This window comes from Protopterus annectens, chromosome 10.part0 (assembly GCF_019279795.1).
Source record: "Protopterus annectens isolate FY-2018-M chromosome 10.part0, PAN1.0, whole genome shotgun sequence".
NCBI classification, from domain to species: Eukaryota; Metazoa; Chordata; order Ceratodontiformes; family Protopteridae; genus Protopterus; species Protopterus annectens.
In genome coordinates this window covers 371,029,726-371,053,347 of record NC_056744.1, presented here as the reverse complement: position 1 = coordinate 371,053,347, position 23,622 = coordinate 371,029,726, and the positions used below count along the sequence as shown (strand labels likewise).

The window sequence follows — 23,622 nt, the reverse complement described above, 5'->3', positions numbered from 1 at the left end:
GAGAGTGAATATATTAATGCTAATTGTATTAATCAGTTTGAACAACACATAGTATATGCAGCTATTTATACAGGTGAACAATTCTACATGGGTAAAATGGCAGTGAAGTAGTTGTATCACAGTACGCAGAGGCAAATGAAACAAAATAAACAAGTACACTACTTGTGCATGCATGACCCACAACCACCAAGTTACATTACAATTCAGTTACTACTGCATCCCATAAACAGCCATCATCTGTTCTTCAACATAACACAGAGTTATGTTTGGGTCTGTTGAGTCAAGACATGAATGTTAGGACATTCATCCTAAATGCAAAGTTTGAGAACATATAACAAATCTGGGTTATGACTGCAGAGACAAGTTATAATTCTTTGTAGTGTATGGAGCTTTACTGCCCCTGTGTACTACAAAACTTTGAGAAACAAGTGGCACAGTGCTAAGTGTTTTACAGCTTTAAAAGCTATGCCACACTTACTCCTGCCACATGGACACCACCATCTGAGAAGAGTGGTATGAACTGCTTAACAGCTTCCCATCACTCTTTTGCGGTGACCACTGTTGATGCTTTAGTAAGAGACTGCAGCTTAACAGAGGTGAGGAGGGCTTAATAAATCTATCTTTCCCCAGCTTTTGGAGTGTAACCAATGAGCTCCATGCACTAGATAAAGGTTTTGCAATAATATTTTATTTATTTTTACAATTTAAGTATGCATCACTGTAAACATTTTAATTGTGTCTCTTTTTTCTGTAAATTGTCATACTCCATCTTTTGAAATGAAAAATGTTATGGGTAATTAGCCAAAGTATGCCATTTATGGCCTACATGGGCTAATGATGTTTGTTTTTTTCCATATTGTTCTTTGACAATAAGATCTTTCTTCTTCTTCTTTCGGCTTTTCCCGGTTAGGGGTCGCCACAGCGGATCACCGTCCGCTCATGATTGGCAGTGGAGTTTTACAGCGTCGAGTTGCCAGCCCGGTGCTCAACCTTCCACAGAAGGCACACACATGCACGCACTCACACCTAGGGCCAATTTAGTGTGTCCAATCCACCTACAGCATGTCTCTGGGATGTGGGAGGAAACCGGAGCACCCGGAGGAAACCCACACGACCACAAGGAGGACATGCAGACTCCGCACAGAAGGCACCCCAGCCGAGGATTGAACCGGAGAACCTCTTGCTGTGAGGTGGCAATGCTAACCGCTGCACCACCATGGCCACCCTTCGACAATAAGATACAAGTATGCATTAATATTGAAATGGAGAAAAACAAAGTGATTTAGTCTAAGCTTGTCAGTGGACATTGTTCATGTGAAATCCTTGTGTAAGGTGTTCCGTTGTACACAACCACCATTCCACTCTTAATCATCATTGTTCTGAACTAAGAAAGGATAGTAATCAGATCATCACACAGAGGTATCTCACAAAGCTTGAAAATCACTTTGGCACAACCCATTCAAAAATTCATCTAACAAAGTGAGGACTTGGACATCACCTTACTCATTAGCTGAATGCACACAAATAAAACTGTGGCAATCCATTTGTACCCAGTGCAAGTCTTACTAACATTGTGGAAACTCACTTCAACACAAAGGTAACCTGACTAAAATCTAAAATGAACAATAACTGCAGTCATTCTACACTGACATGGGTGGATTTGCTCATACAACTGCATAGGAAGTTTACACGCTAACCGTAAACATAAATTATTAAGCAAATTACATGAGCTGCAGGGCTGCGGTGGTGGTGCTGCGGTAGCGTTGTTGCCTCACAGTTAGACATTGCCTGTTCAATTCTTAGTTAGAGCGTCTTCTGTGTGGCGACATGTGTGATCGGGCATTCCTTCGTTGAAGGTTGTGCGTTAGGCCCGGGAAGCCAGCATGCAAAACTCTACTGCCAATCATTAGCAGACCAGAGTTCCGCTGTGGCGACCCCTAACCGGGAAAAGCCGAAAGACACAAACAAACAAACATGTGCTGCAAAAGGTCTTCAGGAAGAGAGTAGGTTAGGAAATAGCTCTCTGTCACATTTTTGGTAATGTAATCCACCAACTGCAGTTTTTATAAGTTACAAGTGTCATTCCCCATGGCTCAGTCCTAGGATCCCTCCTGTTTGGCATATACTTCTCAGAGGTACAGACAAGCACAGGAGGACTATGGCTGACCAAGTTCACAGACGACTGCAAACTAGGGGCTATAATTGATTCTCTGGCTGATACAGACACCCTCCAGAAGGGTCTCATTGAGACGTATACCTGGTGTCAAAATCATGGCCTCAAGCTGAATGCCAAAAAGTGCATAGTCATCCCCTTTGGAAAAAACAAAGTACCCAAAAACTACCACACAGGTGGTAGTCCCCTAAATCCAGAAAAAGTAATAAGGGATCTGGGGACCCAAGTAGATAGCAATTTCTCCTTTGGTAATCTATTGCCAAGGTGGTTAGAAAATACTTCTACGTGGCCCACCTAATCTCAAAAGGGTTCTCATCCAGAACAAAAGAGGTTATTGTGCCCCTCTACTCATCACTTATTAGACCCATTATAGAATACAACACCCCATTTGGGATGTACCTTACAAGACACCTGCAACAGCTGGAAAGACCACAAAAGTATCTCACCAAGAAGATTACTGGTCTCAAACAGATGACCTATGCAGCCCGACTAGAGAAACTCCAGCTGTACTCGGTTGCATACCGCTTACTTAGAGGTGATCTCTGCTTGACATTACAAGGCCATGTTCAACCCAGAATTGATGGATATGCTCCACCTAAAAAAAAAAAACAAATCCCTGAGAGCCACATGCTCTAGGGATATAAACCTTACCACAACGATAAATATGATGTGCTGGAGGGATAGATTCCTGACCCAGAGACTCCCCATGCTTTGGAACAAGATTCCAATATACATCAGGCAGAGCCCCTCACTAGCACTCTTCAAGAGAAACCTTGACGGGTGGATGGGAAACAGAAAATTTACCCCGGGGATCACTGCAGTGGCTCTGCTGGACAGGGGCGCAGGGAACTAATGGCTCTGCTGGTCAGAGGCACAGGGAACTAATCTAAGGGGGTGGCGAAAGCCAACACACTCTGGCTAGGCTTATAAATGCCCTTGGGCAGATAGCCTAGTACTTACCTATGAACCTATAAATCAGCTATTTTGGAACAAATAACCTGATACTGTAAACTGTACAACAGATATGTAACATTACAGTATAACCCCCATTGTTTTATCAAACCCAGAAAATATTTTTTCTATCTTTTGAAATTAGTTACGAACACAGTGTGAAAGTAGATTGTTCAAAGGTTGTCCCTTGAGTGCATTACATATTATTAATGATTTCACATTTCTCCAATCCCACACAGACATTTCTTCAGCAATGGTTATTTATAACATGCAGGTGTAACTTGTTTTTGTAGGTTTCTAGGAATGCAAAAATGAGTCACGACTGATTGCTACAAGTAACTACTGTAAACAACACAAAAAGGAACTTAAAAATGTTCAACACATTAAGAACACTGTGCAATGTACTAATATTTTAGCTACTGATGAGAAGAAAGCTAGATCACAATATAATTCTTTACTTCAAGGGACTTGCTTTACATTTTCCCCAGTCAAAGTTAAATTTGCAATATTTCAGGGAGCCCACTTACTGCTCTAAAGCATACAGTGGGAACCCATCACTAACATCACATTACAACACACACAAACACACAAAAGCACAACCATTGGTCATACAAGGTAGGAGATAAGCTTCTGTGCCACTGACATACAAAAAAAAACAAACTTTTCAGCTATGTCCAAGGTGAAAGCTAGAGTATATGCATACATGAATTAAAAAGTAAAATAATTTATAAAGGAATCATAACATACTATTCAAACATATACATACTCGTATAATGTAATTTAACAGATTTGGTGTTCAGTGTTCTGGATTCATGCCAGAAGTTTTGCAAATGCATTTCAATATTAGTGACTCAGTTACATTTAAGATAGTTGAGGAAGGGAGGCCAGGAGTTAAGGAAATTGGATGAAAGTGGTAGCTGAGATGAGAAAAGGAACAGTGCGCAGAAAATGAACACAGGAAAGGCAGTTTTAGAAATTTGCCAGAGAAACAGAGTGAAGTGTTAGTTATTGCTAAAGCATTTTCACTGGGGAGAGTGTGGAGACAGATGGTGAAACAGAAGTTTTCTGAGAGAGAGGCTGTTTCTTCATGAAAAGGTCTACAGTTGAAGGCATGAATGCTGGTCTTCTAAGGGAAACAGGTGAGGTAGTGTCTGGCTCTAAGGGATAGACAGTGAAGGACAGCATACTTAGTAAATGACAGGGTGCTACTAGCACTTAGTACACTGGTCAGTCAGTGGTCAGTCCATGTAGCAGCTCAACTGATAAAGGTACATAGTCTGTGTACAACCTTCTAATACTATAACACCAAGACTACAAATACCAATGAAGAAACAGCATGAATAAATCGAATGACGGTATTTACATGACAAATCTAATGCCCAGTGCTGGATCTGTGAAAGCAGCATTAGTGCAATCTGACATCTGGCATGCTGGGATTGATAAAACATAAACCAATCGTGCTTCTTAACATTTAGTGACAAACTATTATTAACAATTTACTTGTATAATCGTTTTTGACTGACATAAAAAAGTTCCTACTAAAGTTAAAATAATGTTTACAAACCACAAATGTAACACTTGATCAAACTATAGAGTCTTTGTAGTCACACTATCCTCTGACTACCTTCCACCTTCCTTAGTCCTGAACGATTTACAACTACACTTGCAATGTTTCACTGGAAATACTATGAAAACTGACCACTGAAAACACGGGTTGCTACTCCTGCCTTGTTTTAGATACTTACCTGAAATTTGGAAAAACTATGTGTTTTGTGTTTATAAGGAGCTGCACATCTTGTTGTAAACCACATCTGCAACTATAACATGATTATTTCTGTATGTAAAGTATACTATAAAAATAAGCTATATATATATATATATATATATATATATATATCTATGGGTCCGCCTGACAACATCGACAGCTCAGAACGCCGATGCCAGAAGATCGACAACTGAGAAGACCGACGGCTGAAAACACAGACGCTGAGAACACCGACATGGGAAAAGGCTGTGTAAGTATGCGGTAGTGACGGACGTTAGGGTGCGAGTAAGGTAAGTGTGCGATATTGACGGTCTGTAGGGATAGGGGTGGGTTAAGTGAGTCAGGGTTAGGGCGCGGGTTAGGTAAGTGTCTAGTGATAGTCTTTGGGTTAGGGGTGGGTTAAGTGAGTTAGGGTTAGAGGCGGGTTAGGTAAGTGTGTGATAGTGACGGACCTTAGGGTTAGGGTTTGGGTTAAGGTTGTAGATAGTTGTGTATGTGAGGTTTAGTGTGGGTTTGTAAGGATTTTGGTGTGCTTGTGTTGTGTGTGTGCTTTTGGACAGGGCATTTGTTCTCTTTGTTGATTGTCGTTATTATGGTGTGTTGGGCATGTGAGGTTTCGTGTTTGTGAACTGTCGGTTATGTGATGTCAGTGATTTCGTTGTTGGGCATGTGAGGTTTCGTGTTTGTGAACTGTCGGTTATGTGGTGTCGGTAAACTGGTTGTCGATGTTGTGGCTTGTCGACCTTGTCAGGTAGACCCATATATATATATATATATATATATATATATATATATATATATAGATATTAATGTCTTTCAGCTTTTCCCGGTTTGGGGTCACCACAGCAGATCAATTGGCACTGGATTTTTATGGTGCTGAGTTGCCAGCCCGATGCCCAACCTTCACGGAAGGCACACCCACATGCACATGCACCTACCTGCATGTCTTTAAAGCTCACTCAGCCACAGGGAGGACATGCAGACTCCACAGAGAAGGAGCTCCAGCAGAGAATCGAATCGAAGAACCTCTTGCTCTGAGGCGACAATGCTAACAGCTACACCATCGCTTGTCACACAAAAGCATTCATTTCAAATAATGCTGTTGTTTGTAACATCTTCTTAAAGGTTCATATTTATAATAACTATGAAAGCACAGCTTATACAGCAATATAAATATATATATATATATATATATATATATATATTATTATTATATTTATTATATTAGCAATATATATATATATATATATAATTATTATTATATTTATTATATTAGCAATATATATATATATATATATATATATATATATATATATATATTGCTGTATAAGCTATGCATTCATAGCTATTATAAATATAAACCTTTAAGAAGATGTTACAATGGCATCATTTGAAATTAATGCTTTTGTGCGACAAGACTATTCATTCTTTGCTAATTTTCTGCACTGGTACAGTACCATACCTCTCAACCTCTCTGCACAAGAAATCTGGACAAAGGTAAAAATAATGGTGGGACAAAGGCCCAAAATGGAGACACATTTTAAATATTGCTCTTACAAAGTTTGAAAGTTGCTAGAATAACAGTTTTTGCTTTAGCATGAATTTTCTGAAGGATATGAAGTCTGTAAGACAAATGTCATTATTTGGTGACATCAATCCTCAGTTTGTCAAAAACCCCTAAACTTTACAAGGAACAAACCAAAAATGAGATAAAAATTTGGACATTCTGTGAAAATCTGGATAGTTGAGAGGTATGAACAGTGCACGGTTGCCATGTTTGTTTTTGAAATGATATTTTTACTATAGTGACATATGACTTTCTCTGCTTCTTGAGTGGTCTATCAGTATCACATACTCAAGGACTAAATAGCTAACATGGAGCATGGAGCAGGACAGGAAAGATGCACAAGTCAGATAAGTGGGCAACACACAGTCTTGTTTTATTTCAACAGCCTGGCTGAATATGTGTGTGTGGTAGCTTACTTTCTGTACCCAAGAGGGGACCATATACAGTCCCCTACATTCTGACTCTTCCCAGTGAACTAATCCCATCTGCAGAGATTTTCAGCTTTGTTTTAGTGACAGAAAGTGGGCTATGCAAAACTTCAACTTTGTAATTGTAAAACATGAACACTCTTCCTTGGTCTGCCCTACAATTGTCCCACAAGCCTGAGTTCAAGTTGCTTCCAATGAATAAAATGGTGTTACCATCTTTATGACTCACACTACTTCTTAATTTGCTAATGTGCATAAGTCTTATTAAAAAGTACATAAGCAACAGTCTGTTTACATGCTAGTATATATATAACTTTTCATTATTATATTACGTTACATGCAAGTTAAGAACAACTCCCAATTGCTTCTGTGCTTTTTTTTTAATTGTGATTGTAACTTACGTCACATTTTCTTCTTTGAATCCATTAGCTCTGGTGGAACACTGAATCATTTCTGAAAAAGAAAATGAAAACCTTACAGTGCAAATACAATAATAAGTGAGAAAATACATTTATTTCCCATGTGCTACTTGGTTCTCTTACCAGAAGACCTAGCTGCATTTACTAATTCCTTTTCCAAACATAAAACTAAAAGGCTGAAATTAGGCTACCAGAGAAGACATAAAGTGCCCAGTTGCAAATTTGAAGTCTATTTTCCTAATTTAAGCCTATGATGGTAGGAGATCAAACCAAGACAGGTCAAAAACATTCTGGAAACTTTCTCCTGTGGTGGTGGTGGTGATGGTGTGGGAGGGTCAGGAATACTAAGTTTGGTAATGTCTATCAATATCTTCCAAATAACCAGACGATGCCCAACAAAGCAATACCACAATGCAACACACACATACAGTGGTCAGGAAGTCCTTTTATATGGTACAGCTTATAAGTAAACTCATGACATCCACAATGTCCGAGAAAAGAATATCATAATGCAAGTGAACCAAATGATGGAAATAATATATTTAATATAATACAATAAAAGAGAAACAGTATGAATGCTTTCATCCAAGTGTAAAATGAATTTCTTCAGAACTGTTAAGATGTGTTTTTAACACCTCTTTAGACCAAAATAGGTTCATAGGTTTGCAGACTCACAGATTCATAAGAGGTTACTAGGTTAATGGCTTAAGAGCTCTTATAGGCCTAGCCAATATAACCCAATTTTAGACAATATATGGCCCCTAGGGTCAAGAGGATAGCATGGATTTGTGCCTGTACTTTGAGTATCTTACAGATTTCCATAAGGGACATAAGCACTATACCAGGTGTGAAATTGGGATTCACCATCCATTGACCCAAACTGCATTTGAAGAGGGCCAAGGAATGGCTCTGCTTAATATGAATAGGAAGCCAGTTCCAAAGAAGGGGCAATCTCTGAGATACATATGTGTCCTTCAGCATATTTTGTTTGAGTCAATGATTAAATGGCCGTCTTAAAGATAAATTACTTAAATTCATAAAAATTCTAACCAAGACAATGAAGAATTTTTTTAAACAACAAATAACCTCCCAACACGTTTCTCAGCCCTTTGTTAAAACAGATCTGCATATCAAATAACTTTTATAAATGATAGTATAACAGGATAAGATTGATGAAAGTCATGACTTAAAAAATATGAAACAAATATTTCTTCAAATGAAAATACAAGAGTAAATGAAAATTAATAAAAATGTGCAGACATAAAACCACACTAAATATTTAATACTAATTCTAAACAGATTAGGATAGCCATAAGACATGTTTCAATTATGTCCACAGTCTTAAGAGCGACACCAAACAGAGCTATGTTAGTTTATTGAATGTCCTAATTGTTGAAACTTATATGGTCAAAAGCATATGGTCAACAATTTAGTTCACTGTAAACAACATAAACCTAAACACCAGCAAACAAGAAAAACAATGTTTTTGCATGGGGGCACCCCACACACCACCTGCTAATTCTTTATACCGAATTCAAGATCGCACTACAGTGGGGAAACGGGTAAATTCCCTGATTCCTACTGTATCACAATCTCAGTCAGAATGGTTTGATGAACCAAATTGTTAACCATATGCATTTTAACAATTTGGATGTTTGATAAACTAACATAAACCCTCACCCAACCATGTGTGAACTTAGCTGTTGAAGCCATCACCTTTAGCCAGCCATACTCTGTAAAAGGCTTGCTAAAGCTGAGGCGCTAGAGCAGTTTCTTGTGTGCAACTTGTATTTTATTAAATTGTCTATTTGGAATTTCACTGACTTTTTTCATGTGGTGGACAGAATGTGTGAATTTAGTTATTGAAGCCATCACCTATACCCAACTAGAAGATATAGCAAATTTCAGATCAAATTTCATCTCCCCATCACCTCCAGTTATCCCCCAAGAAATACCCTCCACCATTCCTGTACCAGTTATCTCAAAATATTGGGGCACCACTGCATTCTCTAAAAATAAAAACACAGCTTTGACCATATTTCAGGATGCCTCTTAAATAGCTTGAAGGATGACATATCAGGCCCACTAGGATCTCTATTTAACCACAGCCTCCATACTGGCTTTGTCCCTGGGGAGTGGAAGACAGCAACAGTATCATCCCTCTGCATAAAGGGTGACTATTAACAAACCCAGGAAATTACAGACCCATAAGTTTGACTGGTCTCATATGCAAAGCCATGGAAAGAATAATCATGGACCTGATAAACAGCAACATAGGAAATGTCCAAACACTGGTCCCAACCCAGTACAGCTTCGTCAAGGGTAGGTCATTCCTACTCATTCCGGTGGAGTTCTTTGAGAAAGTCACTAGGGCCATGGACAAGGGTAGAACAGTGCACACTGCCTATCTTGATCTGGCTAATCCTTTTGATAGAAATAACCTCTCAGGTATTATAGATAAACTCACAAAATTGGGCATAAATCCCTATGTCACCAGTGGGATAGCCCAATGACTCATGGGCAGAACACATGTTTTTAGAGTGGAAGAATCCAGATCCAGAAAGTGGACAGTTACTAGTGATGTGCCATAGAGCTCAGTGCTGGGACCTTTTCTGCTTGGAATATACTTCTCTGAAGTCAAAGCTAATGTGAATATTTGTTTCATATTTAAGTGTTTGTTGAGACTTCCATCAATCTTATCCCATTTTATTCATAAATGTTATTTTATATACAGACCTTGTATAACACATTTAGAAATTGTTTAAACAATGGACTTTGAAATGTGTTGGGAGGTTATTTGTTCAAAAAAAACAGCCCTCAGAATTTTTAAGAATTTAAGTAATATGTCTTTAAGACTGCCATTTTGGTCTCAAGAGGTTTTAAAAACACATTGTAAATGTCTGAACAAAAGTTTTGAATAACTTTTATTATATTATATATATTGTTTCCATCCCTTGCTGCATTTGCAATGTTGCATTGATTTGGTGGATGTTGTGGATGTTATCCTATCAATATCTTGGTTAAAACAATATGAGATGATTTGGAATGTAGAAAGGAATGGGTGGGTGCCCTCTTATGGTGGGTGCCCTCCCAGGTTGCATGCCCTCACAGGGTGGGTGCCTTCTAGGGTGGGTGCTCTCCCAAGGGTGGGTGCCTTCTAGGGTGGGTGCCTTCTAGTATGGGTGCCTCCCAGGGTGAGTGCCTCCCAGGTTGGGTGCCTCCCAGGGTGGGCCCTCCCAGGGTGGGTACACTCCTATGCAAAACTGTTTATCATATTGAAGCCACATTTTTTGTTTACTCAGGAAAAGAAAATGGTGGAATGTTTTAACCTTTACAACTATGCACCACCACTAGGAATCATACCCCTCATGTACCACTGCAAGGGCTCATACCCCTCAGGCACCACTGCAAGTGCTCATACCCCTCATGTACCATTGCAAGGGCTCATACCCCTCATGCACCACCGCAATGAATCATACCCCTCATGTACCACTGCAAGGGCTCATACCCCTCAGGCACCACTGCAAGGGCTCATACCCTTCATGTACCACTGCAAGGGCTCATGCCCCTCATGCACCACTGCAATGAGTCATACCCCTCATGTACCACTGCAAGGGCTCATACCCCTCATGCACCACTGCAAGGAATCATCATACCCCTCATAGCATTGCCAATGTTTGGGTGGAGGAGGGAGTGGTCAATTTCTCTGAAGGTGGAAGTCATGTGTTATAACAGTTCAAAACTCTGAAAAAGTGTTCATTAGGCTGAAATAGCACTACTTGGTTACTGGTGCTCATCAAATTGTGGTTAGAGGTTGTTGGAATGGTGCTTTTCCTACACTATGTTCAATCATGGAGACAAAAGTAAATAGTTATAAAATGACAATGACTGGCATATATGTATACAGTGATGATACATTATAATACTGATGAAAATACAAACAAATGCCTATTTGTTTCATATATTATTTTTCATTAATTAATTTATTAAACAAATGTATCTTTAAAAAAAAAGACAACTGCGTAGGGAAACACAAGGAAACAGATAAGGGACATCAAATTCATACCAAACTGCATATTCGGTCCTTAAGTTGATAGCATTATAGTCTGCCATAACCAAGATTACCCATTATCTGTTATCTCCATTTACCCTGATTAACATAAAGGATACCAGTATGAAATACTGGGTAAACCCAGACCCTAAAAGTTTATAATCAATAATAAAATAAAAATAAATTGCCCAATTACAGAGCCATAACTATATACAGATAAAAAGGAGTCTGCTGGACTACTAACCCTAACATTTAGGGAGTTCAAATAGTACCATGTACAATTCCAGTATCTGGAGTGAAGGAATGGATATATAATCTACAGGAGTTCCATTTCTAACGGTATAATCACGTATGATGTGGAGAATTCCCACTTCCCTCCTGCTGCTCTAACTCATTCGTCAACAAACTAACCATCTCACCCCGTTGGGGGGTAGGAGTCTTCCAGTTATTAGTTATTCTTTCTTTAGCTGCCATCAAAATTAAAAAAAAAAAAAGTTTTTTTTTTCCTCTGGAGGTAGATGGCAACAAACCAGGGAATGGGGCAGGAAAAATAATACTGCAGTCAAGGGGGAGCTCTAGAAGGACCAAGTTCAGCACGTTCCACACATCCTGTAAAAATCCATAAAGCCCACAAGAATCCCAGAAGACATGTCTCAAAGTACCTGGAGTACCCTGGTTTCACCTCCAACAGTCCTTGGAGGTACCCAGGAAGATATCAGCTATCCTGGTAGGGTAGTAAAATATTTATCGAGGCACTTCCAGGCAAGTATCTTAAACCTCCTGGTCTTTGATGAATATCTGGATAAACTACAAATCTTTTTCCAATAGTCCTCAGTTATTGCATTTGCAAATCTCATTCCCAAATGGCATTCCATTGGTGACACCCACGGTCAGACAAGCCCTTAAGCTCCTTAGAAATCCATCCAATTAGCCTTCTCTCCAGAGGGGAGGCCAACCTACCACCCACACAAAGTTCTAATTTTTTAGGTTTTGACTGAAGGGGGCATGGGAAGGATATCCAACGTACAGGCTGCAGCAATTATGTCCTGGTGTTCTAATCTCAGCCCTGTCTTAAAACAAATTTCATCTGGGCAATACTCCATGATATCCCTTTGGACTGGTCCAGTCTCTGATTCCAAAATTTTATTTGAGAATTTTTACTTTTGCATTTCCTAATAATTCCCTCTTATGGTGTCCCCATTTTAGAGGAGCTTGTAGGGAGGAGGTAGGTTTTCCATGAGGTGTGTTTTTTGGCAGGAAAAGAGAGTCTTAACAAGAGCTTTGAACTGTTTGGATAATGGACAGGAAGGAAGGTCCCTTATCAGCCTAATGGTGACCAAGCTGGCTGACAAATCTAAGCCATCCATCCCCAAAAGGGAAAGTCCTGGACCTTTATTCCTAACATCACAGTTAACAAATTTAAATCTGATGATCACCCTCATCTGTGATGCTTGATAATCATGCATAAAGTCCAGTACACCCAAACCACTTTCAGTCTTTGTCAGTAACAGTCTTTCCAGGCTAATTCTAAGTTTAGCACCATCCCAGAGAAAGACTGAAAAGTTACATTTTATTTTTCTAAAAAATAATGAAGGAATGCCCCCTGGAAATGCCTGGAAAAGGTGTAGACACAAGGGCAGATCATAAGAGATCAGTGTCAGACCCAACGATACAGCTCCAGAGGAATCATTTTTCATCTATTTTAAATATGTTTAATCTTTTCTAAAGTCATATTGGTATATCTGTGGGATACAGGTTCATAGGTTCATAGGTAGGTACTAGGCTATCTGCCCAGAGGCATTTATAAGCCTAGCCGGAATGTATTGGGTTTCGCCTCCCTCTTAGATTAGTTCCCTTTGCCTCTGTCCAGCAGAGCCATTGAAGCGATCCCTCGGGTAAACTTTCTTTTTCCCATCCACTCGTCAAGATTTCTCTTGAAGAGGGTTAGCGAGGAGCTCTGACTAATGTAGATTGGAATCTTGTTCCAAAGCATGGGAAGTCTCTGGGACAGGAATATATCCCTCCAGCACGTCCTATTTATTGTTGTGGCGAGGTTTATATCCCTGGAGCATGTGGCTCGAGGGGATATGGTTTTCTTTAGGTGGAGCATGTCCATCAATTCTGGGTTAGACATGGCCTTGTATGTCAGGCAGAGATCACCTCTGAGTAGGTGGTATGCAACGGAGTACAGCTGGAGTTTCTTCAGTCGAGCTGAATAGGGCATCTGCTTGAGGCCAGTGATCCTCTTGGTGAGGTACTTCTGTGGTCTTTCCAGTTGTTGCAGGTGTCTTGTAAGGTACATCCCAAATGGAGCATTGTACTCTATGATGGGTCTGATGAGTGATGCATAGAGAGGCCCAATGAACTCTTTCGATCTGGATGCAAACCCTTTTGTGGTTAGGTGGGCCACATAGAAGGATTTTCTAACCACTTTGGCAATGTAATTATCAAAGGAGAGGTTACTATCTACTTGGGTTCTCAGATCCCTTATTACATCTTCTGTATTTAGGGGGCTACCCCCTATGTGGTAGTTTGTGGGTACTTTGTTTTTTCCAAAGGAGATGACTATGCACTTTTTGGCATTTAGCTTTAGGCCATGGTTTTGACACCAGGTATCTGTCTCAGTGAGACCCTTTTGGAGGATGTCTGTGTCAGCCGGAGAATCAATTATAGCCCCTAGTTTGCAGTCGTCTGTGAACTTGGTCAGCCATAGTCCTCCTGTGCTTGCCTGTACCTCTGAGAACTATATGCCAAACAGAAGGGATCCTAGGACTGAGCCATGGGGAATGACACTTGTAACTGGTTTAGAGTCAGACCTAGCTCCTGCAACTCTTACCATGTGGGTTCTGTCCATGAGCCATGTGGCAACCCAGCTCGTGATGTAGGGGTTTATGTTCAGGCTGGTGAGCTTGTCTATAATACCTGAGTGGGGAATGGTGTCGAAGGCCTTTGTGAGGTCTAGGTAAGCTGTGTGGACCACCTTTCCCTCGTCTATAGCCTTGGTAACTGTCTCAAAAAAGTTCACCAGGTTTAGGAGGCATGATCTTCCCTTAACAAAGCCGAACTGCATAGGGTCCAGTGTTTGGAGTTTTCCAATGTCTCTGTTAATGAGATCCATGATGATGTGCTCCATAGCTTTGCAGACCAAGCTAGTCAGGCTTATAGGGCAATAGTTCCTGGGGTCCGTTGTGGCTCCACCTTTGTGGAGAGAATAACCATTGCTGTGTGCCACTCTGTGGGCACATAGCCTGTGGAGAGGCTGAGTTTAAACAGTGTGTTTAGGTGAAGGGTCAGTTCATCTTTGAACTCATGTAGGATGTAGCCTGGAACACTGTCCGGTCCCATTGATGCTGTGTTTTTTACTTTGGAGAGGGCTATTTTAACCTGAGTGTCTGTGATTTCAGGGGCACTACATTCTTCTGGTATAGTTATGGGCCCTTTTGGGGGTGAGAGGGGGGTGAAGTTTGCACTGAACCTGTCTGCCAGGATGTTGGCTATATCAGTCAGTTCAGTGTTCAGTAACTCCAAGCAGATATGAGAATTGCCACTTAGATTCTTGACATAGCTAAAGAATGCCTTGTGGTTATCTTTGGAGTCCATGGGAATTTTTCTTTCGAAGCTAGCCTTGGATGATTTTATGAGGGAATGTAGTTTCTTGCTGATACTGATCAGGGATGTCTTCCCTTCTTTGGATTTTACTCTTTTCTGTACTAGTTTCCTCCTTCTATTGTATAGCTTATTTATGGCAGGGGTCCACCAGACTGGTTTCCTTTTCTTGGAGGAGTGAGTCTTGGTTTAGTTTGGGATAGCACGATCCATGCATTCTTGTAGGAGCCCATAGAGTGCATTAGTAAAGGATTTTGCAGCTTGGACAGCATTATTCTTTAGCATGGGGGTTTGAAACTTCCCACCTCTGTTTTAGGTAACGTGAAGTTTGCTTTTGAAAAGTTTTTCACGGTGGTTTCTTTGACCAGGGGTGGTGTTGGAATGTGGATATCCAGAGTGATTAGTCTATGGTCAGATCTAACCAGCAAGGGGTTGACCTCCAGTGTGGAACACTGGTTGTCCATGTTAGTGATGACCAGGTCCAATATGTTGTCACCTCTGGTGGGGGTGTTGACCAGTTGATCCAGGGCGTTTGAGTTTATAAATTCTAGGAAATGTTGGGCAAGGGAGTTTGCACTTGAGTAGTTCTCCCAGTTAATGTTTGGGTAATTGAAATCACCCAATATCAGGGTGTTTGGTAGGACCTTTATGTTTCCCAGTGTTTCCAAGAATGCGGAGTGGGGGTCCTGGGACATGGTGGGTGATGTGTAGCAAGCTATAATTTGAATAGCAGTTTTGCCCATTGTTAGTTGCACGTGGATGATCTCTGAAGCATCGAGCTGTGCCACTAACCTGGAGGTGTGGGTATCCTTGATGAATATGGATACTCCCCCGCCTTTTGTATTTTAGTCCAGGTTTTGTGGCCGAAATGTATGGTATAAGTTGTAGCCTGGTAGTGCTGGGGTGCTCTCTAGAGCCTTAAACCAGGTTTCTGTTACTGCACATATAGGCATCTTAACTTGAGCATGCCCAGATCCCTAGATATTTAAATACTTTGGACTGCAACAATGCCAGGAAATGAAGTCGGATCTAGGGAAGGGGGCCCCCCTCAGGACTAAAATCTTAGTTTTAGTGAGACTTACCTTATAGCTGGATAGTTACACAAATTATGTTATCCAAATCATCTCAGCATTTTTTAAATATATAAGAATGTCCTCTGAGTAAAGGGCAAACTTACGAACTTCATTCTCCACCAGGATTCCCAGGACATCAGACATTCTTATTCAATGCGCAAGGTGTTGAATGTATAAAGCAAATTAAATAAGGGATAGGGGCAACCCTGTTTTGTGCCTCTGACAAGGTGGAAGAGGATGGAAAGCCCATGTTTCAACTTGATTCTGACAGTAGCTCCTGTATAGGCTGCTGCAATCATATTTGTAAACTTAATCCCTAACCCAACCTTTTCTGCTCCCAACAAACCCTGTTTGATCTGTGTTGCTCAATAGTGGAGCAAGTTTCTTTGTCTAGCAGTCAAGATGGCCATAAATAGCTTGTAGTCATAATTAAGGACTGATATTGGTGATTAGGAGGACGACGCCTCATTGTTCTTCCTTCCTTATGAATCATGACCATTATTACTTCCTTCCAAAAGACCAGAGTCCTGATGCTCATTAGAACAAGGTTATAGATACTAAGTAGTGCTACTATTACCTCTTTTCCAACCAGCTCCACAAATCAGTGGAAAGACCACCAGGAACAGCCAGCTCCACAAATCAATGGGAAGACCATCAGGACCAAAAAGCTCCACAAATCAATAGGAAGATTATCAGGACCAACCAGCTCTACAAATCAACAGGAAGACCACCAGGATCAACCAGCTCGACAAATCAATGGGAAGACCATCAGGACCAACCAGCTCCGCAAATCAGTGGGAAGACCATCAGGACCAACCAGCTCCACAAATCAATGGGAAGACCATCAGGACCAAACAGCTCCACAAATCAATAGGAAGATCATCAGGACCAACCAGCTCTACAAATCAACAGGAAGACCATCAGGATCAACCAGCTCGACAAATCAATGGGAAGACCATCAGGGCCAACAACCTCCACAAATCAGTGGGAAGACCATCAGGACCAACCAGCTCCACAAATCAATGGGAAGACCATCAGGACCAGGCATTTTTGGGAAGGCTGTTTCCCTACAAGAGATTCAAGTTCATTGACTAGGGAAGAAGCAATGAGATCCTCAGATTGTTCCTCACTAAGATGCGATAAATTTAAGCCCCCCAGGATATGGAGATATATTCCCCAGTGGCATTTGGGACACTAGGCTTGGCCTGGTATCATTCTTGGAAAAAGTTGGGAAATTCATTTAGAATCTCACAAGGCTGCTTTACCAAACAGCTCTACTGACTGGAATAAATCGCATCACCAATCCCTAACAAACTTCTTTTTGACTAGGGAAATATCTTCCTTAAAGGAGTCCCAACCTTCCTTATTAAATGACTGGTATTGTTATGTAGTTGAATCACATGAAGAGCAGCCCCTCCGTACTCCTGGTTAAATGCCCTTGGTTTTAAGTAATATAAGGAAAACCACCAGTGCTTCTCCATAGCGGAGGAATGTGGGATAGTCTCAGAACAATGGGGAGGGGGGAGTGGTTAGAGACAAAATCAAAAAGGGTTTCCACTTTTTGTATTAGGTGCCATCTTTGCTAGAGATATAACCTTTATTTAGCCCAGCTGCTGTGCCTGTTTTTTGCAAAGACATGGGTGAAATGTCTTAGGGAATTAATTTTAAGGCTAAAATCTATGAGTCCAAGGTTGTTTAAGTGATCTCCAATATATCTGTTTAAACGAGAGATTCTTCAAGTTCCAAGGCCTCCAGTGAGATTTTGTAGGGATGTTCTAGTCCCCATATATAAAGATACTCCCACTGTATATAGGCAAGGTCTCTGTCCATATTTGTCATCTCTCTCCCCCTAGAGAAGTCAGATGTTAACTTTGTCCCCAAACATCTCATTTCACCATAGAATACCTGACATCCCTATCAGAGTATGAGCCAATCACCATAAACTCCAGATAGCTGTGAGCCAGAATTATCCTTCCTCTTTTACCAGATGCTTCATAAGAGGAGGAGACAAAGACTCCCCATCTTGTCCCACCCAAGGCCCTAGGTTCATTGTTCCCCAAATGTGTTTTTTGCAAATATATGAATAAGTGTAGTGCCAAACTGAGATGCTGGAACACCCTCCCCTTTGTTTAACTTCAATAAACTGTTCACATTACATGAAATTATAGAACTAGCATTAGGCATATTCTTGTAGGTATACAAAGGCTATCAGGCCTTTGTTGCCTGTGACTCTCTCTCCAGCGGGCACTTTTAAATTATGTCAAATAACTACAGCTGTTTAACAAAAACAGAACAAGTGGTAAAGACTAATAAATCACCATCTCCCTAACATACATGCAAACCAACTATTTATAAGGACAGAGAAAATCAATGTTCTCAGCATCCATGGAGCCATGCCTGCACTACCACGAAATTAAAAGGTAAGAATAGCGGCTGAGAGTATCCAAAAACAGTACCCTTGCCACACACAAAGTACATCAACAAGTACAAAACCAAACAATATCCGGATGTCTCCAGCAACTTCATATATCCTCTATAAACCAGAAATATAAAACAAGCCATTACAATTTCCACTCTGTAACAGTAGCACATAAAAGCATGTCAGACACACCCTCAATGCACACCCTCAATGTGCATGTCATCTGGAAGGGGTCAAGAAAAAGACAATTAACAGACTCTCCAGTAGCCAGCACACTAAGTGAGAAACCTAGTATCCAAGTTGGCTATTGAGGCAATGAATCCCCCCCCCCCCCACGAATAATGAGCTTGAAAAACAGAGTCTTAGTTCTCTGCTCATGCGTTTGCCAATAAAGTACCAAGTATAGAGCATATAGCAAACTGTTGTTAGAACAGTCCCAAGAGATGTCCCGGCAAAACCAGCTAGTCCAAAACTAATATGCCTTCTAGACAATATGACCATGGAATATAAAAAATTCCATTTATAGATGGTGCTGTGAAACACATGCCAAATAATACATAGACTGATTATGTAGTAGGGGAACTCCAGATAATATAGTAAAAGAAATTAGAAATGAAGTTGAACATGTTAGACAAGTGGGTAACCCAAAAAACTGTTCTGTTCCAGATGGAAAGAATACAAAAGATTATAAGTTGGCATGTATATTGCAAAATTCAGTAGATGAAGCTTGTATTAAGCAGATAGGAATAACTGGAAATTTCTTACTAATTTTACTGGCTTGAAAAGTATTATTGGGGAAAATCCGATATTTGTTTCTGAAAGGGGGGAAATTTTAAAAGAGTATTTTTGTAGAAATATTTTTTTAAACAAACCATTGAAGGACAATGTAAGAATGTTCAAATGTAGTAGCTGTAGGTTTTGTCAATTTGTGATCAAAGGGAGCAGCTAGAAACTATAATATTAAATTGTTATATGAGTGTAATTGTAGATCTAGGTTTGTAGTATATGTTGCTTTGTGTGGGCTATGTCCTGCATTTTATATAGGCAAAACCTCTAAAATGTTCAGTAGGAGGATGCATGAGCATTTAAGAGCTGTAGAAAACAAATAACTTAGTATAATTTTAGCAAAGCATGTTATAAGTAAGCACAATTCAGAAGCCGATATCGTTAATTTTAAATTTAGAATAACAGATCAAGTATCAAACTATAATGTAAGGTTAGAAGCGGAAGATGAATTAGATTGGAAGGAATATTGTTGGCAGGTTAGGTTAAATGCATGCAGTTTCCCTGGTATAAATGAAAGAGACGATTATAAGGTGGTCTTGAAAAGAAAAGGGTTAAATTAATGATGTCAGTAGATCATGTGATTTTAATTGATTATTTAATTGGTCTGATGAAGTTCCATAAGATGGAGGAAAACACTTACCGGTTGTATTTTGTATGCTGTTTTTTGCTATTAAAGTTGGTATTTTTAGACTGTTGGTTTGTTTTATTTATTTTATTACAGTTTAGTTCACAGAGCTTATGAAGCCTTTTTGTGGTTTAATATATAGACTTGTTGTTCTAGACTTTTCCAGCTGGTCTGCTGAAAATTAAGAAGCATTGATCACAACAGCGAGCCTCTGCAGTTCCCCTAATTTCCTGCAGAGACTGTTCCTATATTTTGTAATCAGGTTCAACAACATTCAAGGGCCCAGGGACAGCACGACTCTTTTCTTGTAAAGAAGAGAGTACTTCAGAGGAGGATAAAAATGTCTTGTTGCCAGTCAGCAGAAACAGTGTTAAATGATCCAGGTAGATTAGCCTGAACATGATTCTCTGCTGCCTGCACAGAGATAGTACTAGAAAAAAGGCAGCATATATATGAGAAGGGGGAGTAGAAAAGTCATGATTTACGATGATACGATGGTTTTCAACTTTACACACCTTTCGCAGTTTCCAATTTCTCGAGAGAATCTCTTCTTTGAGGGTCTCCACTCTAATCACAATATGTTTTGCTTTCTTCTGGGAACGACTGACTGGATGGCAAAGAATCCTGTGGACATGTTCAATCCTAATAAAGTCTTTTGTGAGGCCAGACCATTCTGAGAAAATATTTTTGTATGAAGGCAACTCAGTTATCACCTTCATCCTTTTTGGGACACCTATCAGATGGAGTTTCATCCTCTGTGACCTAACCTCTGCATCAGTCTGCTTCTCTGCCACTTCTTCCATTGTAGACAGCAAGCTGGCAAGCCTATCTTTTAGCTTGGCATTGTCTCTCTGCAGGTCTGAGATCTCATCAGAATGGACCAACAGAGTAGTATCTTCTCTGTGTTTTATGGTGATATTAATAAAAGATTCCATCTTTGTGTTCACATGTTGAATTTCCAATGGTATTTGCTGAAAGGCTGCCTGTGAGGTGCCATCATCCTCCAGAGAATGCAAGGAGCTAGCAGTTCTCGACTCCATTTCTCTCGCAAAGGACAATATCAACAAGAGTTCTTCATTATATTGCTCAGGGGCAGTTTTCCTCCTTTGCGTTTTGGACATAGATGTGCCCCGTTATCTACCAAAAATATTTAATTTGTTAGCTGGAGACAGAATAACTGTTTTGACATCACAGGAGGAAAGCAGCAGTCCCATACTCCCAGTAGCTGTATCGCCATACCAGAAGTCTCCCCACCTTTTATATATTATTATCTAAAAAGACTTGTGGGTCATTAAATGTTAAGAACTAATGATTTAACTTTCTGAGCTACATTAAAAATCTATGAGCAAAAACACTTCCAATAGCTGTGTGAGAAGCTTTAGAACTTATAAGGTGTACAAAACAAACACGAAAATAAAACAGTCAAATCTGCATTACAAAAGTGAACACTATACTCTTCCAGTGTTAATAACTTTACTCCTTAATAGCCACCCAGTCATTACAAGTATGAGAAAGAGCCTGTAAAATTCAGACCCATTAATTTGGAGAAAAGTCTCAACCAGATCAATTTGGAACCTCAGCTAGTCAAAACTGCAGTTCAAGACGAGAAGGTCTCAGTATTGGTATATAAATAGTTTTACCATGTAGTTTTGACATAATAAAGTTATAAGTGAGTTTTTTAACACAATGAATTTCTGACTGACAAGTTTATTATGAAGACATATGATAGATTTGTGTGCAGTCTGTAACAGCCAAGCAACCAGGAAATGTCACTTTATGCTGTAATGAGTTTGTACCAACTTATCTTTGTTACCCTGCTGCTTTTTTAATGTATCACTGTAACACTTACGTCATGTCAGAAAATGGTCATTGCCAACAATTTTAACTAGGCATCAGACAAAAAATTAGTAAATAAATTTAACCAATTTGATCTTTCAGATGATAGAAAGTAGTACAGTTAATACACAAAACACACTAACAGACATAAGTGCCATAATGGTTAAGGTCTTCTCCTTCGATGTACAAGGTACAAGGTTTGATCCTGACCTTCAGCCAATGACTGTATGGAGTTTGTATGTTCTCTGTATGTCTCTGTAGGGTTCCACCACCTCCCAGAAACATGTTGGATATTTGCACCTCAAACTTACCCAAGAATGGAGTTGGGGGTCTATTGGGGATAGTTGTACAGATCAACTGCTTTAGGCATCAGCTGTGGTGGACAGTATCCTCTAGACAAGAGAACACAGATCACAGATTGTGCCCCATGGTAGGGCTAGGCGCTCAGTGTTCTAGAAATAGGCTCTAGATGATCTGGCCATGTTGACTAATGTCACCAAAAATGAGCATGGTATTTGCTGATAATAAGTGGGTTGAGGACCTGACCTACTCCTTCCTATGTTAATGATAGTAGGGGGATTATGTGCTAATACTGGCCAGTGTGTGCCTGCCATAAAACCCAGCAGCCCTAGGTCAATAAGCTACTGTCCAGTTGGTGTCCAGTTGCCAAGTTTGGGTTACCTGGAATAGCTGTGTTGAGTGAAAGCTGATGTAAAACCAATCAATCCAAACATAAACTAAGGATTGTTACACTTACTGTAGGTTCAGTGACAGGAAGCAGCTTGGAAGTGGATGACATGATGGGACAGAAGAGGCTGGGCATCCTATGTATCCAGGCGACAAGATGGAATGGGAATGGAGCAAAAGACACTTGGCTTGAGATCCAGAGTCTGCTACTCAGAGGCAGGATGGACTAGAAACAGTGTGGGAGCTCTTCACAAAACAGTGAGGGATGTCATCAGAATTAGTGACAGACTCATGGCAGTCAGACTTCAGTGAAAGGATAGGGCATTATTTCTAATCTCAGCCTTTGCCCCACAGCAGGGTTGTGATAGTGAAGAAAAGAGTGCATTCATGCAGTAGTTGCAAAACCAACTAGATAAAGCAAGACAACATGAGTTAGAGTTGATAATGGAGGGACCTTAATGCACATAGCAGTGCAGACAGAATAGGATATGGGTAGGGCAAAAGGAATACATACAGAGATGCCATTCTAGACTTCTGTCTGGCAAATAGATGATGGCCAACACATGGTTCAGCAAGACAGACAGTGATAAGACCACAAGAGTAGCCAACATGCAGCTCAGGTAAGCTTCCTTATGAGAAAGGAAAGGGGATTCAGGAAGAATCGGTGACTGCAAAGTCATCTCTAGTCATATGCGAGCAGTGGTTCAAGAAGGCTCTAAGGTCAACAGAGAAGAGGCTGAGAACCTGGACATTGACTGGAGAAAAAGCACAGTAACTCAAGGAACTACTCATGACTTTAGCACATCAGGAAGAAGAGTAAATAGATGGAGCTGAAGAAGAATGGCATCTCCTCAAAACAGCAGGTGTGAGGACTACGGAACAGATATGCAGCTGAGCCAGGTATGGAAATAACATACACAAGGAAAGATGGTAGTGGAATGTAGATGTCCAGGAAGTCATCAAAAGAAACAAGGAAAGCAGGGAAAAGTGGGAGATAGAAAAGATGGAGCAGACTAAGAAGAAGGAATACTGGTTATGATCAAGATGTTGGATAAGTTAGAGAGAATGGAGTATTCATAGGAGTATGAGATAAGAGTGTCCCAGATGAGTGGAGACTAACCACACTAGTGCCAGTGTACAAGAACAAAGGGGACATTCACAACTGGGGGCAGTATAAAGGGATTAGACTCCTATTACATTGCATTAAAATTCTGGAGACGGTGACTGATAAATGGA

The 23,622-nt window shown here is 40.3% G+C and overlaps 1 protein-coding gene across 1 annotated transcript in view; it reads right to left on the bottom strand.

The window, feature by feature from the left end:
* The window catches only part of LOC122813138, a 211,479-nt gene that overhangs the window by 75,032 nt on the left and 112,825 nt on the right, over positions 1 to 23,622 (bottom strand). The window contains exon 9 of the mRNA XM_044085285.1: positions 7,286 to 7,337. Within this exon, the coding sequence (XP_043941220.1) occupies positions 7,286 to 7,337 (52 nt within the window). The remainder of the gene's footprint in view (positions 1 to 7,285; positions 7,338 to 23,622) is intronic.